General features: G+C 42.1%; 1 protein-coding gene across 8 annotated transcripts in view; it reads right to left on the reverse strand.

Moving 5' to 3' along the window:
* Positions 1–16,326, reverse strand: part of vps8 (VPS8 subunit of CORVET complex) — an 82,339-nt gene that overhangs the window by 17,056 nt on the left and 48,957 nt on the right. For 6 of the 8 annotated variants that reach the window (XR_008692670.1, XR_008692671.1, XR_008692672.1 and 3 more), the window contains 19 exons: positions 15,439–15,485; positions 14,238–14,460; positions 14,013–14,102; positions 13,796–13,847; positions 13,676–13,718; positions 12,424–12,496; positions 11,339–11,458; positions 11,178–11,249; positions 10,934–11,053; positions 10,115–10,171; positions 7,057–7,107; positions 4,308–4,390; positions 3,867–3,951; positions 1,501–1,599; positions 1,186–1,275; positions 759–805; positions 519–663; positions 282–371; positions 41–193 (listed from right to left, as the gene is read on the reverse strand). Coding sequence is in view for 5 of the 8 variants with exons in the window: in XM_055502779.1 (XP_055358754.1) it covers positions 41–193; positions 282–371; positions 519–663; positions 759–805; positions 1,186–1,275; positions 1,501–1,599; positions 3,867–3,951; positions 4,308–4,390; positions 7,057–7,107; positions 10,115–10,171; positions 10,934–11,053; positions 11,178–11,249; positions 11,339–11,458; positions 12,424–12,496; positions 13,676–13,718; positions 13,796–13,847; positions 14,013–14,102; positions 14,238–14,460; positions 15,439–15,485 (1,740 nt within the window). In the remaining 3 variants the exon portion in view is untranslated. The remainder of the gene's footprint in view (positions 1–40; positions 194–281; positions 372–518; positions 664–758; positions 806–1,185; positions 1,276–1,500; positions 1,600–3,866; positions 3,952–4,307; positions 4,391–7,056; positions 7,108–10,114; positions 10,172–10,933; positions 11,054–11,177; positions 11,250–11,338; positions 11,459–12,423; positions 12,497–13,675; positions 13,719–13,795; positions 13,848–14,012; positions 14,103–14,237; positions 14,461–15,438; positions 15,486–16,326) is intronic. The other 2 variants (XM_055502780.1, XM_029174963.3) reach the window with 1 other exon arrangement.

Here is a 16,326-nt window from a genome sequence, read left to right on the forward strand (position 1 = left end):
CACACACACACACACACACACACACACACACACACACAACCTCTCTTTGCTGTTGATTAAGGTTCTGAGAACTTCGATAACACAGAGCAATAATGTCATTCAGTGACGACTCCACTGTGGTCACTGTTTTGCAGTTTTTCTCCTCATTTGTCCCACCTTCAGCTGTTAGGACACACAGATTGTCTCTCAATGTCTGCAGAGAATAAGGTCAGGAAGTCAGATTGCTGTGCTGTTACTGCAGATGATTGTTGACTTAGACCTTTGGCTGTAGTTGTCACTACCTCTAACAAGAGGGCAAATGCTCCATGGATATCTCCCTTCCTCTCCAGCAGATAGGCTGTGGACTCATTCAGATGGTACTTTTGTGTGATCTGCAGATAGAAAAAAAGATACACATCAGGTTTGTTGTGGCAGTACGATGGAAAGGGATGGTAAAGTAATGCTGAGAATTGTCTGAAATTAATCTTGTGACACCTGTACACAAACTCAGTGCAAATACATACTTTAAATTAGAGTACCTCTATAGCTTCCTCCAGCCTGTAGTGGTGGGAGGCCTGGAGAAAGTTAAGAAGCTGTTCAGGAGAAAATCGGCACATTAAATCCAGCAGAAGCTCATGGAGGTCATGTTCCTGAAGGAGGATAGCTCCTGAATGATGTCTCTCTCTGAATAACAGAGCAGTAAATAAAGAGAGAGAACAGAAAGCACATTTAGTGGAAGTTGCATTAAAACTATGATCAGAGCATGATGCACTACATACTGTGGCTCCAGGAGGCAGCTGAGGAACCGAAAGAGTAGCTGGTCATCCTACAGAGAGAAAGAAATAGAGAGCTCTCCAATATCTAAAATATTCAAGTCGCTCTGCTTATCTGATACAGATGCATCACATACATTTTTTTCATTTTTTTAGGAACAACTTCACTCTTTGTTTTAAACTTTAAAGCAAAAACAATGAATCAATCTTCAATTTATACAAATCTTTTCCTTCACCCGTTCAAGTCTATTGTCAACAAGGGTAAAGCTTTCTAGTACGCTTCTCAATCTACACCATAATGCAATAAAAGCTAACAAGCCATCTGAAGGAGAAGAGAGTCCAGCCGCAATCAAAGATTGCATATACTGTATTACTGTACAGCATTGTAATTATTAGTTATATCCGGTTGTAACAGGACTTGTTTAAATCTTACCTGAAGCTCAGCGATGAGCTGCTGCACCTCTTTAGTGAAGTGAAACATGACTAGGTCAGCTGACTTGCTGGGGGCAATGGTCACTAATTCCTGTAAAACAGATTAGACAACTTACATGCGACATCTGCAAAATCAGATCAAGATTTTTCTTGGATCCCGAACATGCTTAGTAACATGCAGTATCACGGCCTCACATCCCCAGTTCCTGGGTACGACTATAACCACTTTTACCTTGCTTATGTGGATATGTCTTGGCCTAGACAAATCACAAATTATTAGATAACTATGTACATATTTCTGTGCCCGTGTACAAACCGTTATGTGCTGAAGTGCTTTATTCTTGACTGCTTGTTTCTCCTCAGGACTGTAGCCAGGCATGGACAGCAGGTTGTGAATGTAGCTAAAGATCTCCACCTGTCATACACGTATACACACACTTAATCAGAATCAGCTTTAATCGTTTAAAGGATTGCACAGGACAATCAAGGAACTATATGCGGTCTGAATCCATCTTTGTTCCTTCTTGCGACGTGATTAAAAATTATATACAATTTATTATAGTTATTTACACAAATAAATAAACTGCAGCTCACTATATCACATTCGTGGTTATTGCACATTTATGGTTATACTGCACTGAGTCATTGTTTTGAGTGACCGGTAGAGTTCAGTTTAGACATTGAATGGGGGAAGAAGCTTAAACAGTTTGTGTGTGGCTGGGTTGAGTCAGCAGTCATGCTTGCTGCTTGTTTTTGGAGTCTGGCCCACTGTAGTTGCTCAGTGGAGAGAAGCTCAGTCCCAATAATTTTCTCTGCTGACCACCCATTGCAGTCTGTGACTGTTTTTTTAGTTCACACAGTGATTGAGGTGCAGAGGACAAACTGGATCATGACCGTGTAGAACATGGTCAGCAGCTCCTCGGGCAAATTGAACTTCCTAAGCTGTATCAGGAAGTACAGCCTCTGGTGAGACTTTTTGCATACAGTGTTTGTGTGTGACCCTAGGAACCTAAATAAGTCCATGGTCGACATTGTTATTGTGGACCTTCATCGCCACATTCTTTAGCTGACTGCAACACTGGACTAGCTGCTCCACCTCCTATCTGTATGTGGACTCATCACCGTCCTGGCTCAGTCATGTAATCTGCATACTTCAGGAGTTTTACAGATGGGTTCCCGGAGGTCCAGTCATTAGTATAGAGGGAGAAGAGCAGTGGGGAGAGGACACACCCCTGCTGTGCGCCTGTGCTGATGATTCGGGTGCCAGATGTGATGTAGCTCAGACTCATCTGCTGCCTCCTGTCAGTCAGGAAGGTCAGGTCTTAAACTATGTGCCAGGGGGATCCAAGTACTGCAGGATGTAGTGGATTCTCAAATTTACTGCATCATCAGCCGATCTGCTTTTCCTGTAGGCGAAATACAGTGAGTCCAACAGGGGGTCTGTGATGTCCTTCAGATGCCACAGCACCAGCCTCTCAAATGTCTTCATGACCACAGAAGTCAGGGCGACAGGTCTGTAGTCATTCAGGCTGGTAATGGTGGACTTCTTAGGGAAGTCTTCTTATGGTGGTGGACTCTCTGAAGCAGTTGGGCACTGGAAAAAGAAAATCTGACTGAAGAGGGGTGCCAGCTGCTCAGCACACATTCTCAGACAGCTAGGAAAGGACACATCGTCGAGTCCCAGGGCCTTTTTGGGTTTTCGGCCTTTCAACCCTCCTTAAACCCCCGCCCTATCATGGTGGAGGGGTTTGTGTGCCTCAATGACGCTGGGAGCTATGTTGTCAAGGGCTAAATGTCCCTGGTAGGATCTCCCAAGGCAAACAGGTCCTCTGTGACGGGCCAGACTATTGTGCAGCCGGGGCCTCACTCTGCAGCCAGGGATCCAGCCAGGCACAGCCTGAAAAGGCGTCATAGGGCCATGCTCAGGTGGATTCAACACCCGCAGGAGGAGCCATAGGAGGCCGGTGCAGCAGTTAAAGGCAGAAACCTCGCTGACCCAATCCCTGGATAACCAATCTGGCTATTGGAACATGAAATGTTACATCACTGGGGGAGCTTGAGTTTGTGCAGGAGGTTGAGCGGTACTGGCTAGAAATGGTAATAGACAACTAGGGTGGTTGTTCCTGTTTATAAAAAGGGGGACAGGAGAGTGTGTTCCAACTACAGAGGGATCACACTTCTCAGCCTCCCTGGGAAAGTAAAGTCTATGTCAGGGTACTGGAGAGAAGAATTCGGCTGATAGTTTAACCTCAGATACAGGAGGAACAATGTGGTTTTTGGCCTGGTCGTGGAAAGCTGGACCAACTCTACACCCTCACCGGGGTGCTTGAGGGTTTGTGGGAGTTTGCCCAACCAGTCTACATGTGTTTTGTGGACTTGGAGAAGGCATTTGACAGCGTCGCTCATAGCATTCTGTGGATAGTGCTCCATGAGTAAGGCGTCCAAGGCTCTTTGTTAAGAGCTGTCCGGCCTCTGTACAACCGAAGCAGCATAAAATAAAATGAAAACACTAAAAACACCAAAAAAGTAGAGGCTCCTGAAGAGCAGGAAGCTGAGGCTGTCATAAGGGGTGCATCTCTTAGCCGACTGATTACTATTATCTATAGGACTAAAATAATTACAGAGGCCATCTACAGTCTTCATGGGAGTTGTACTGTTTGACAAACGTGAAGCATATGTTACCTTTCTGAGAGGATCCTGAAGGTAACAGTCAATTATCTTGTCATGCATGTTTTTCTTCTCATATAGAAATTCACAGATTTGGTAGCTGTAGGGTAAGAAGTAGAGGGAAGTGACACTAAAATGCAGCAACAAAATATAAATCGTAATATGAAATAATAATCTAACATCACATAATCATACATATGTTAATAATAAACGTATATGAGCAAACTTAAATATCTCACAAATCTCAACACATCTGTTTGGCTATAAAATTAAAAATGTTTAATAAAATTGTAAAATTCCTCAATTTTAACATCTGAAATTTTATGTTCTATTGTGAATAAAATATGAGTTGATTCTATTTGCAGACCATTGCATTCTGTTTTATGCTTCTTTTCCCAACTTCTTGGAAAGAGTTGTACTGTATAAATGTTTTTGATTCTAATATGAAATACTCACAACTTGGCCTTCTCTGCTAGAGATAACAGCCTTTCTTCATTTAACTTGACTACTCCCCCAACCTGCAGCAGTTCCAGAAGAACCTATATACCAAAGAAAAAACTCTGACACAACAACATTTGTTTTTTTATATACTGTATGCATGATACACATGCAATCTAGACTGAAAAAAAGAGTGTTGTTTTGTTTCTTACTATATCCGGTCCAGTTCCTGTTTGTATTACTTCAGTCTAGCTTTACAGCTGTTCATGTGATTCACCACCTCATTACCGCATCTCATTAGTAATCTATGTTTGTATTTAAGCCCACACCTCGCTCATGCCACTTGCCAGATTATTAACAGAATTATTTTTAAGGTCCAACATGCTCAAACAAAGGAGGTACTGCGGCCTGCATGTAATGTCTTCATCCTGCTAGTAGTAAGTGGAAACAAAGAGATTTCAAATCTGAGCGCCAAAACCAGGCGCCAGGCTGGGGAACGATACCTGGCAACCCGCTGAGACGTCCGAACGCCCCGCTGATACAAGCGACAAACAGAGGAGGAACTTGGACGTCAGCCATACTGATTGGACTACACAATAGGACGGGCGTGACCGAAAAAATTGTTATAAAAGCCGCCGTGACCAAAGTCTCATCCCTTGTTCTCTCCGACCCTTTTCCCTTCCCCTTGTCTCCTCGACCTCAAGTCCGCTGCAGAGCTTTGTTCTCCGTCTCTCTCTCTCTCTGTCTCTCACATGATTTGCTGAGATATTCAAGATAGTGTTGACACAGTGTTGTTTAATAAAGCGTTCATAATTTAATTGGTCGTTGTCTGTTATTATTTGTATATGGTTTTACAGCACTTGTGAATTGAGTCGGCTATGGTACGGAGTTCATCCTTCAACTAACTTAGATACAATTGAGACTTTATTGGCCATTCCAAATAGTTATTGGTCCCTGATAACAGGGTGGTGCCCCGTAAATTAATTAATTATTAATTCAATTAATAATTATTAATCAATAATAGTGTTTCACTTACTTAACCATAGACCTTTGTCATATTGTTATATATAATTAAGCTAATAACCAAGATTTGGAAATCTAAATTAAAAACATAATTAGTATCTCCACTCAGGAGCTATAAATCCAATTATTATCATTTGTGCTCCTTGCATATCCACAACATAATTGGTGCAAACCCGTGTGAGGCTAATCAAACTCACCCCTTTTTTAGACCAGGTGGTGTTACTAATCCATTTGGCAATACCACAACCCTCACACTGCCCCAACATAACGGTGCCCCGTGTGAGGCCGACATAGATTATTTACCACGCTGTAAGTCTGTACAAATAATCTGCGGGTGGATGCAAGAATCCACAACCGTGTGTGGCAGAAACCAAGGTGCCCTTTGCTTAACACTAGTTCCACTTAGCATTGAGAGGCCAAGTGTAGCTTTAGCATAGGTTGCTATACCACCAGGGGTACTAGTGTTAGCCTAGCCACTAGCTTAGCTTATAGCTAAGGGTTAGCTGCCATCAGTGTTACCAAGCTGTGCTTTGTTAGCTTAGCGTTAGCTTAGCAACGAGCTACCACATGTCGGCTAGTGTGTGTGCGTGTTAGCATGCTACCATTAGCATAGCTGCTGTGAGTTGGAGTAGCTTAGCATCAACTGCTGCTAACCACAACCCCAGAGATTGAGAATAGGTTATGCCAAGCCTCCACTGAAACCAAAGTGAGTGAGGCTTAGTGTTTTTTTCAATTAGCAACCCCTGCTAGCTATTTGTGGGTTAACTGGAGCCAAGCTTGGGTTTCTGCAAAACAAGCCCAGACTAAAACCTCCACAGCTAACTCATAATTAACATTCAAGTAAGCCACGAGTTGAAGTGTCACCTGTGCACCACTACTCTAGCTGTAGTTGTAAATCACATCGCTCCTCAGAACCAAAATGGGCAACGTGAATCTTTGGAGATCCTGTGCTGAACGTTTCCCCAGGCAGGAAAACTTAGACTTTCAAGGAGTTGTTGCAAAGATCTTAAAAGTGTCAGTAAATTAGAAGACCTCAAGAGTTATACTATTGATGACTGTGAAGCTGAATTGCAGAGGTATTTATCTTACATGGCCAAGCCCTCAACGGAAACTCACCTGGCCCAAGAGGTAATGGGTGAGTTGGCTCTACTGTGCAATCGCAAGGCGCAGATGAAGGCTGCAGAGTATGAAAAGAAGCTCGTCCTTGTGGGCAGTGGCTACAGGGCTGAGCAGGAGACCGTTTCCCACCTCAAGCAGAGTTTCTGGGTAATGAAACAAGAACTGGAGCAGCTCCAGGAAGACAAGGAGAGATTGCTGCAGGACCATGACGCCCTACAATCTAGTCTCCTAGTGGCCTGTCAAGATGTTGAGAAAGCCAGGAGGAAGAGCCAGAGTGCTCAGGTAGACATGGCAGCAAGTCCAAGGAGACCAGAGCTGACCAAGTCAGGTTTAGGTGGTGAGAGTAGGCTAGCTCCCAGGAAGGTGGAGCAGCCCCCGCCTCTTGACAGCCAAACAAACCGATCACATGCAAAGCTGCAGATGCCCCAAGCATGCGCAGTGGCTCTCCCCCAGAGGCTAGAGACCCCCCAGCTACCTCCTTACGAGCACCGGCTCAGTCCAGCCACTTGTGTTACCAGTGAGATAGTCAATGGCAATGGTTTTCAGACCACTACAGCGGCTAAGTACAGGGACACTGGTACTCCAGTGCACAGGGAAGCATCCAGAGCAAACTTGATTTACTCACCCTCATGCACTGAGGACAGGAAAGCTCCCACTCTGGGGAGGGAAACCCAACCTGAGAGCCAGAGAGACAGTGGTAGGTTAAGCCCCCTGTTGGAGGAGAAAGCACCTCGTCCCAAATGCAGGAAGCAGTGTCGGGTTCACCCACGTTACAGCGACCAGTAGGACGACACAAGCTCAAGTGACTCTGATAGTGCTTATCCTTCCCAAAACTTAGGTTTGCGCCTACGCCAGCTTGAATCCCTAGCCAGGGACATTGAGTGCTTTGACCCCAATAACCATGATTCCACTATAGAGGACTACCTGCGGGAAGTCGATCGTTGCTTACTGGACCTCCCTCATGCAACAGCTCGTGAGACTGAAGCTAATCTGGTAGACCACACCCAGGAGTGTCCATGTCTTCATGGAATCACTCGAGCTTTAAGAGAAGAATATGCCCAATATTCTGATCTGGCAGCAGCTATCTTTGAAGTGTTCAATGTCTACCACACAAAAGAAATGAACCTCCAGAAGAATATTACAGGCGTCTCAGAAAGGCCTACTTCCAAGGACGGAATACACCAGGTCTAAAAGAAGACAGAACGTTCCAGTCCTTATTCCTGCATAATCTTCATGAGAGCATCCAATTTGAGTTGTGAGATATGCCCAGCTGGTATGGAAAATGCGTGTACGCCCCATTAGGAGACCTGTAGGGGACGCCAGAGTTTTTAGCATCCAGACCCATCAAACGTCCGACTAAACACTTGAAGGCCACGACATGCCTCGTGGTAATAGAAGCAGACGAGGGCAAAGGAAGATTAAAAACCGCAGTCACGTCGCCAGCAGGTTGACACAGTCAATCAGGAAGATGAGCCTCTTCAACACCTTAATTCAAGGCCAAAACAACCTCGTTCCCACCCACGAGGGGGAAGAGGTCGGTTCAGAGAGAACTTGAACTGTAGGTACAGGGACTACAGTCCAGTTCACCTGTCACAGGAAGACTCAGAGGTGGACATTTTAAGTCTGGTATGGAGATGCGTGGAGGAAGCCTTAAAAGAACTTGACCGGCCTACCAGTTCGGATGCTCCTTCAGACCTCTCAACAGAAGCCAGACACTGTCTCCCCACTAGTGGATTAGACCAGGCATCTTTCCCCACCTAGAGTCTACTAGGTACGAAAGACATAGGTGGCCTAGACCAGGCACAAAGCCTGGGTCAAACACATCCACATATCGAAAGGGGGGAGCAGTCCCAGCTCCCAAAGACGAGGGTGGACTAGTCCATGCCTATAACGTGACATGTATAAAGAGAACTAGTCCGCATCCATTGTAGGTCCCAAAATCTTATCAGCAACCTGGTAGAAATAGCTGGATCTCTGTATGAGCCTAAACAATATGTAACCCACACATAGTTCATTTCTTCTCCTAAATGATTTTGCAGCCTCCTGAGACCCTCCAGGACAAGCAGAGAAGATAATTTAGGTACAGATAGCTAGATAGGCTAATGAAATCTCATCTGCAAGTTACCTCCTCAGTCAAAGTCAGTAGCAACTTATTGAGTTTCTGTTAAAGCACTATCAAGGAAAGCCTTGTGTCCACTACCACCACGGTTATGCATCCCTTTCAGGTACCACAATCCTGGCAGTACCAACTCAAATTGTGGTTAGATTAACCTAGAAGCATGTCCATGGCTTCATAGATCTCATGCAACGAGAGAATGTACACAGCCTGTAGTCCACACCAGACACAGACATGTACACCTCATAAAGACACCAACCTGGCAATGCCTTGCCAGCTAACAACTCTTTCATGAGTTGACCACCAAAATCTAACCAGAGGTCTCTTCACTCATCTATATCTCTTTTCTTGTGTTTTCTCTCACCTAAGAAATACATTGGAAATGATATGGTTCAGAATTGTAGTCAGACATGCTTTTGCCTCTGCTCAGACATGCTATTGCCTCTGCTCAGATATGCCTCTAAAATGCTCAGACTCGCCTACACATACAGTACGTCTAGACGAACACACCATACGACTAAGTTGTGATTTGCTGAGTTATTAGTTACAGCACTGGTGAATTGAGCTGGCTATGGTACGGAGTTCATCCTTCAACTAACTTAGATACAAATGAGACTGTATTGGATATTCCAAATTGGTTATTGGTCCCTGATAACAGGCTGGTGCCTTAATTAATTATTAATTCAATTAATAATTATTAATCAATAATAGTTAGGTGATTCACTTACCTAACTATAGACCTTTGTCATATAGTTATATATATTTAAGTTAACAACCAAAATTTGGGAATCTAAATTATAAACATAATTGGTATCTCCCTCACCCTCACACTACCCCAACAGCTGGATCTCGTTTTTACCTGCTCTTTGTTGTTCTAAGGTGTCTTGGTGGCTGAGTCGTAGAGCATTGGTTTGGGGAGCAGGAGGTCCCACAATCAAACGCCCACCAGAGCAGTGCCCCCCCCCCCCCCCCCCCCCCCCCCCCCCCAGGGGATGGGTTAAATGCAGTAAGTAAGATCTAGTAATTTGTTTGGATCAATAACCAAAAAAGTAACGTTTCCCTGAGTACTTGAAAACATGTAGTATGTAGTATGTACTAATAAGTATAGTCTACATAAATATTATTTTTTATATTTAATTGTATTGCCCTGTGTTTACTGTCCGCTGTCTTCCTTTGTGTGTCTTGTTTTTATAGTGTGTTATACCTTTAGAGATTTTCTGTTATCTAGTGTGTTTTGATGGTCCTGAGTTTTTCTGATTTGGGTTTAGAGGGTTTTTCTGATTTTGGTTTAGAGTTTAGAGGTTCTAAGTTTGATTGTCCTGCTGTGTTTCTTTTCCCAGTTATTAGATTAGATCAAGACTTATTTTGAACATGAATCTGGTCTTTGTGGTTTATTCACTTGGGTCTCAGCCTGATCAGTTGTCAGTAACACCCATGTCAATGTAATCCGACAGGCCTGCAATAGACTGGTTCATGTAGTGATGATGTTCACTTGATTGCACATTTAATGGTAAAACTAGAGCGTACAGTAGTTTAAGGTTTAACACTGTGTATAAACTTTATCAACCTGCTGTCTCTCAGTTTGTCGGGAGTCATCATCTGGACAACACAGGAACTCCAGAACCTGAAGAACAAAAATTTATTTGCTAAGGCAAAAGAAGAAAATATTACTAAGACAAAATGTTTTGTCTTAGCAACATGCACATGAGAGAGCTGGCAAATCTGAACAGCAGAACACAGCAAGACTCACCAAAATAATGTACATGTATGTTTGTAATAATAATCCTTTCCAAGGTATAAAGATGAGGTTTACAGGTGTGTCTGGGATCAAAGGTTAGGTATCAGTAAATGTCTTTTGACTGCATTCATGACTACATATCATCCAAACTTTAGTTCTTGTGGTGTTACTAACACTTCGGGGTTTTGCTTCTTTTGCCACCAGGAATTGAATATTCTGATGTAAAACAACAAATGAGGTTCAGCTTTTATTACCACTTGGCCACAGACTGAAAACAAAGCATGCTTTTTTGAACAAATTAATTGGTCAGAATCTGTCACATTGTCAAATTTATATTCATAAGTAACTCAAAGCTGTGCCTGGTCGGCCTGTCTCTGCATTAATTTAAGAAATTATAACTCTTAAAATACATGTTAGTGGAGTCATATAACCTGATCTTACTGTTTTGTTTCCTTTAGAAACATTTCAATGTTTACTGCATTTACTGTGTTGTCTTGTATTTTCAAATACATAGTTTAGATTCAGATTTACTTACTTGACTGAACCTGCAGCCAGCTCTGAGTAAGATTACAATAACAAAAGGAAGATCTTCTTTCTTTCTACATCTTTAATTAAATGATTTTAATTAATTGAGTAAATCTGAATTACCTGATCAAAGAGCTTCCTGTTCACAAAAAGTGTGTTGTCCTGCTTGGCCAACTGTCGAGCCAAAAAGGTAAAGAGACCTCCCACCTGGGAGGGAGTAAAGTCTGGGTTGTCCACCATCACCTATGTAACCAAAAATACATGGCTGCCAATATCAATCAGTATCAAAATTTTGATAAAAAGGGTTTTTCCATTGACATGCGTTGGTTTATGGTTCTTTTATTAAAAAAATCTTTTATAATTTTACTTGAAGTAAGATGTCCACTATCCTCTGCTGGTACTCAAGTGCCTGCTTGTCATTCTTAAAATCTTCAAATGTCTAGAATAAAATGCAAATTATGTATTAAATTACACAAAGTATAATTCCACATGTTAAAAGTCATTTTTCAACATATATAGAAAATTTACCATAGCGAGGACATTGAGAAACTCCCTTGTGTCAAAGTGGAGGACAGTACGAATGAATGGAAAAACCTCCTCTTCCTCTGACGAGTTGGCTGAATGGAGATGGATCAGGAACTCAAACACCTGACACACGCACGCACGCACACACGCACACACGCACACACACACACACACACACACACACACACACACACAGGCTTGGTGGCTCAGTTATTAGAGCATTACTGTAGCTTGGGAAACAGAAGGTTCCAGGTACAAACCCACCATAGTGCCACTATATTATTTTGTGGCAAATGCAGAAGGGAGATACCATGACAGGGCCAGGATTGTGAGTGATTGCTGAAATCTATCTAATTTTTTAATTATTATTCTAAAAAAATGTGAAACCGTTTTGTACTATGTTATAAATAGATCTCAACTAAGGGAAAAATCCATGTGTGCTGAAACTGCTTCCATCCAAAGTGGGGCACCAAGTCACGTTCTCTTTGTTTTTTGTTTCAGCTCTGTTTCAGTTCCTTTGTGGTGTCTAGTTCTGAGCCAGGATTCAAAAACTAAAATCTTTGTAACCGTCTCAGCTTCATTCTATCCATTTTTGGCTGACAGACTGTTGAGACAATGTGCTACCTCCACAGAAAGCCCCCAGGAATCGACCTCCCCAAGCTGACTCTCCAGCAGCACGAACGATTCTGTCAATTGCCCAATTCATGTAACAAAAGCACAAAACTCATTTTTAGAAAAGTCTGTACTTCTAGTGTTAATTAATAATTTAATGGTTAACAACATTAATAAGAATTCTCCTCACACAGCATTGGTTTCAAAATGCCATCACTGATGCTTTTGGAGCCATGTTTTCTGCAACTTGGATGTGTACACAACAAGCTGTTTGTAAATGGGGAAGTTTTCCACAGCTTTTGTGTATTAACATATGCTATAGAGGATTTTGAAATAACATTGTAGAAAGTATGGATGTGTTAGAGCAGTTGCGCTCAATTATCAGGGTACACAAGAGGAGTGGCTTCTGGTGCCTGCTCCAGCAACTAAATTCCCCCACTCTGGAATGCAGCCAGTGTTGTGTATATACTGTATACCTGATTTTTGACTTGAACAACAAGATCTTCTGGAATGTCTCCTAGTGGATATGCCCTTCCTGCAAGACAACAGCTACAAACACACACACACACACACACACACACACACACACACACACACACACACACACACACACACACACACACACACACACACACACACACACACACACACACACACACACACAGAAAAGTGTCATATTTTTAGACTAGGCAAGATAGAAATAACCACAAACTCATTGATGATGCCTAAGATTCACTGCATTGTGAAACTTGAAAAATTACTGTAATTTCCGAACCATAAGCCGCTACTTTTTCCACATGCTTTTAACCGTGTCTTAAACAACAGTGGCTAATTTATGGACTTTTATCACTTCATCAGCCAGCACGACCGAGAGGTTTATACCATGCAGATCCGACTGAAATCTGTTGAGGCTTGCGTGTTGTTATGAGCCCTTAATTGCCATAATTGTTATACAGGTGCTACAGTAAAGCTCTTTTTTTTTAAAGGAAGCACCCGTATGTATGTGAATGACTTGCTGACTGTATCGGGTGGACAGAGCTGACAAAGTGGATTCTTCTTTCTGCCTTACAAAAATGTCTCACTGTTTAGCCAAAAGACATTGCACTTATTTTTACATGAACAACCACGCAGGAGTTGCTGCGCTCAACAAAAGTCAAAACAATTACCACCTTAAAGAGGTCTGTCCATCAGGGCACGGACGACAGTCCTAGCAGCAGCTCCTCCGGTACGAGAAAAAAGTCAATGAAACAGCTAAAGAAAGACTGACAAAGTGTGTGATAAAGTAATTGTGAGGCTTTTTAATTCTGACACTGAAGACGACAACTTTAGTGGTTTTAATGTGCAGAAGGTAGCGTTAGATATGTGATCAATTACGTTTGTGGTACACTAGTGTGCTTTTTATTTTTTTTAACCAGCCGTGATACAGATGCTGTAGGATTATTGGACTTTGCAGTATTTACATAATTAAAAGTTACAGATAAAAAAAATCTTTCTGTAAGTCTTTCTGTGTATGCTAATTATGTCACGTTACAATGTGGACTCATGCGGCTTATAAACTGGTGCGGCCAATACAGGAAAAAAAACGTTTTCTTAATTAAAATCTAGCCGGTGCGCTCTATAGTCCAGGAATTACGGTACTTTCAAGAAATGTCTAAAATTTTATTAGTCATATTAAACCAGACATATTCTACTCCACTATAGTCCAACCTTTACTGAGAAAAAACTAACCTTATGTACACAAGCAGTTTGTTTCCCATCACCACTTCCTCATCTGAAAAGCAGCCAGGTTACTGAATGATATGTGCTTTTTAAGGTTTTTGTACTGTACAGTTAAAATTTCGGCCTTACTTGTTAGGCTCCTCCCCTCTCTAAGTGGTGGTCCAATCACATGAAAGAGTTTCTAAGGAAAAAAAGGTATCTAGTTTTTATTTTTCATTATTATTATTCCTCATTATTCCTTTTAATTAGTTGACATGAGCTTCATACAGTATATGTAACTAATATAACTTACATCTTACAAACGAAAAGAACCCTAAGAATGATTTATTAATACAATAGCACATACCTCCATAGGTGTGATGTAATCATTCATGCCACTGTTGAAAACGTAGATCATTGCATCATAGAGATGATTATCCCAACATACTTGAATCACCTTAATTAAAACACAAACGCAGATATAGAAGACCTTTAATATACTGTATGATAAATAGTAATGACTTTGTCTCTAAGTGAAAACTTGTTAGAGAAGACTCTAACAAGTCTTCCCTTACTATGCAAATACACAAACCTGCTGTATGTCCAGGTTAGTAACATCTAGGTGGACTATGCATCTTTCCAGACTGTCCATCATCCCATTTTCATGGTAATGGGCCAAAAGGTCCCTCATGATGGGTGCAGTGAGGTGACAAAGACGGTCTGTAACAATGTACGACTCCAAGGACTCTAGGAAGACGGCATTGGCAACAGCATTCTCCACCAGCCGATCATACAACTGGTTGAACAGCAGGTCACTGCACACACATACATACAGTACACAAAGACAGCATTTTATCTATGTAGGTTAATGTGCTAAAGTCAGACGTTCTGATCCACCAGGATATTTCCGCTGTGCTATAATAAATTCAACTCCTCAGTTACAGTCTTAAAGGTCCACCTTCTTCAGTTTTGAACCTTGTGTGCATCAAGAGTCCGAGTTCACCAGCAGAACTGGCTCCACCTGACAGATGGAAGTGACCAAGACTACAAGGCTTCACTTATCCCGCTGTCTCTCCCCCTGACTGAGTGGCTGATAATGTGATTTGGAACATCTATCTTACTCATACACACAGGCTTACACTCATGGATGTACCCACTACAAAACTAATAAAAAATGTCACTATACGCTCTTGATTTAATAATGGTGATTGGAAAAGTACAGTGTGTGTGTGTGTGTGTGTGTGTGTGTGTGTGTGTGTGTGTGTGTGTGTGTGTGTGTGTGTGTGTGTGTGTGTGTGTGTGTGTCCTTGCGGTTACATCGAAGTGGGGCCCAAAATCCTTTTTTTTCTACCTACTGTAAGTGGGGCTCTATGGTCACTTGTGGGACCCTTTGGCTGGGCCCCACAACTTTAAAGGCCTTTTTGAGGGTCAAGATGTGATTTTAGGGCTGAGGTTAGAATTGAGTTTTGGTTCAGATTAAAAGATTAGACGTCTGCCTTTATTTGTAATGGCTAGGGTTAGGGTAAGGGGCTAGAAAAGGCATTATATCAATGGTGGGGCCCCACTTTTATAGCACCGCAAGGCTGTGTGTTTGTGTGTGTGTGTGTATTCGCTCCTCCTCACAAATCCTCCTTACAATTTAGAGCAAGCACTGTAACAGCATTTTCAGTGTAAACAAACAATTCTAATACTATACAATACTAAATCACAACTTACTCGAATTAGCTGAATAATCTAATTGTCAAAAAAGACTGGCAAGAACAGTAAATTACATAGAATATCTGCACACTTACGCTTTTTGCAGCAGTAGGCAGTAATCCACCAGCACTGGAACAACATCCTTTAAGTGCACACAGAGAACAGGGCCTAGATGTTGGACTCTTTAATGACTTTTTAATGACTCAGGTCAATTCAGAAACAGCAAATGGCAAGTTCATCACCAGGACTAAACCACATGCTTAGCGAGGGGAACTCCAATGTGTTATAAGGGATGATCCAAAGAAAGTAGGGAATAAGTGGGTGATGATGGTACAATGATGGTACTGGTTTGTGTATATGCAGGGATTGTATAAAACTGAGAATCATAAGCATGTTGTGATCAGCTAGGTTGAGCGGCGAGGCGCCTAGAATGCACCTGTAATTTCTCTGGGGAGACTCCTGAAAAGCACTAAATCATACTTGGACTTCTTAGATTTAGGGTTTTCGTCCATGGGATTGTACAGTATTTATATAGTGTTTTATACACCCTTCTGGGATCCAAACACTTTACACTATTTCTCATCACCCATGCACTCTCACATTCACACAGCAGCTCCCTGTCAGGCGGTGGGAGGCTATGGACCCACATGCACGTCTGGGAGTCTTGAATCAGTTATAAGGTTTTAATCGGCAGGCAAAAGCAGGTCAAACAGGCGGTGGTCAGATACACAGTTACAGAGGTACAGGCAAGGAGCACTAACTGAAACCGGAACTAGTCAAAATAAGACAGGAAGTGGCTAGGATTCCTGACACTGCCATGCGCTCGCTTGAAACATCAGGAGCAAGTGGGTATTGACAGATGATGACAGATTATGAATAAAATGTTAATCTCCTTAATTGTTGCTTGCATTCAATTTTGTAAAAAGTGTTAAGATTATTGAGAGTATTGGTAGGAGGTATTATAAATGGCCACTTTTCACTAA

The sequence above is a fragment of the Betta splendens genome, chromosome 15 (genome assembly GCF_900634795.4).
Source record: "Betta splendens chromosome 15, fBetSpl5.4, whole genome shotgun sequence".
Lineage (NCBI taxonomy): Eukaryota > Metazoa > Chordata > Actinopteri > Anabantiformes > Osphronemidae > Betta > Betta splendens.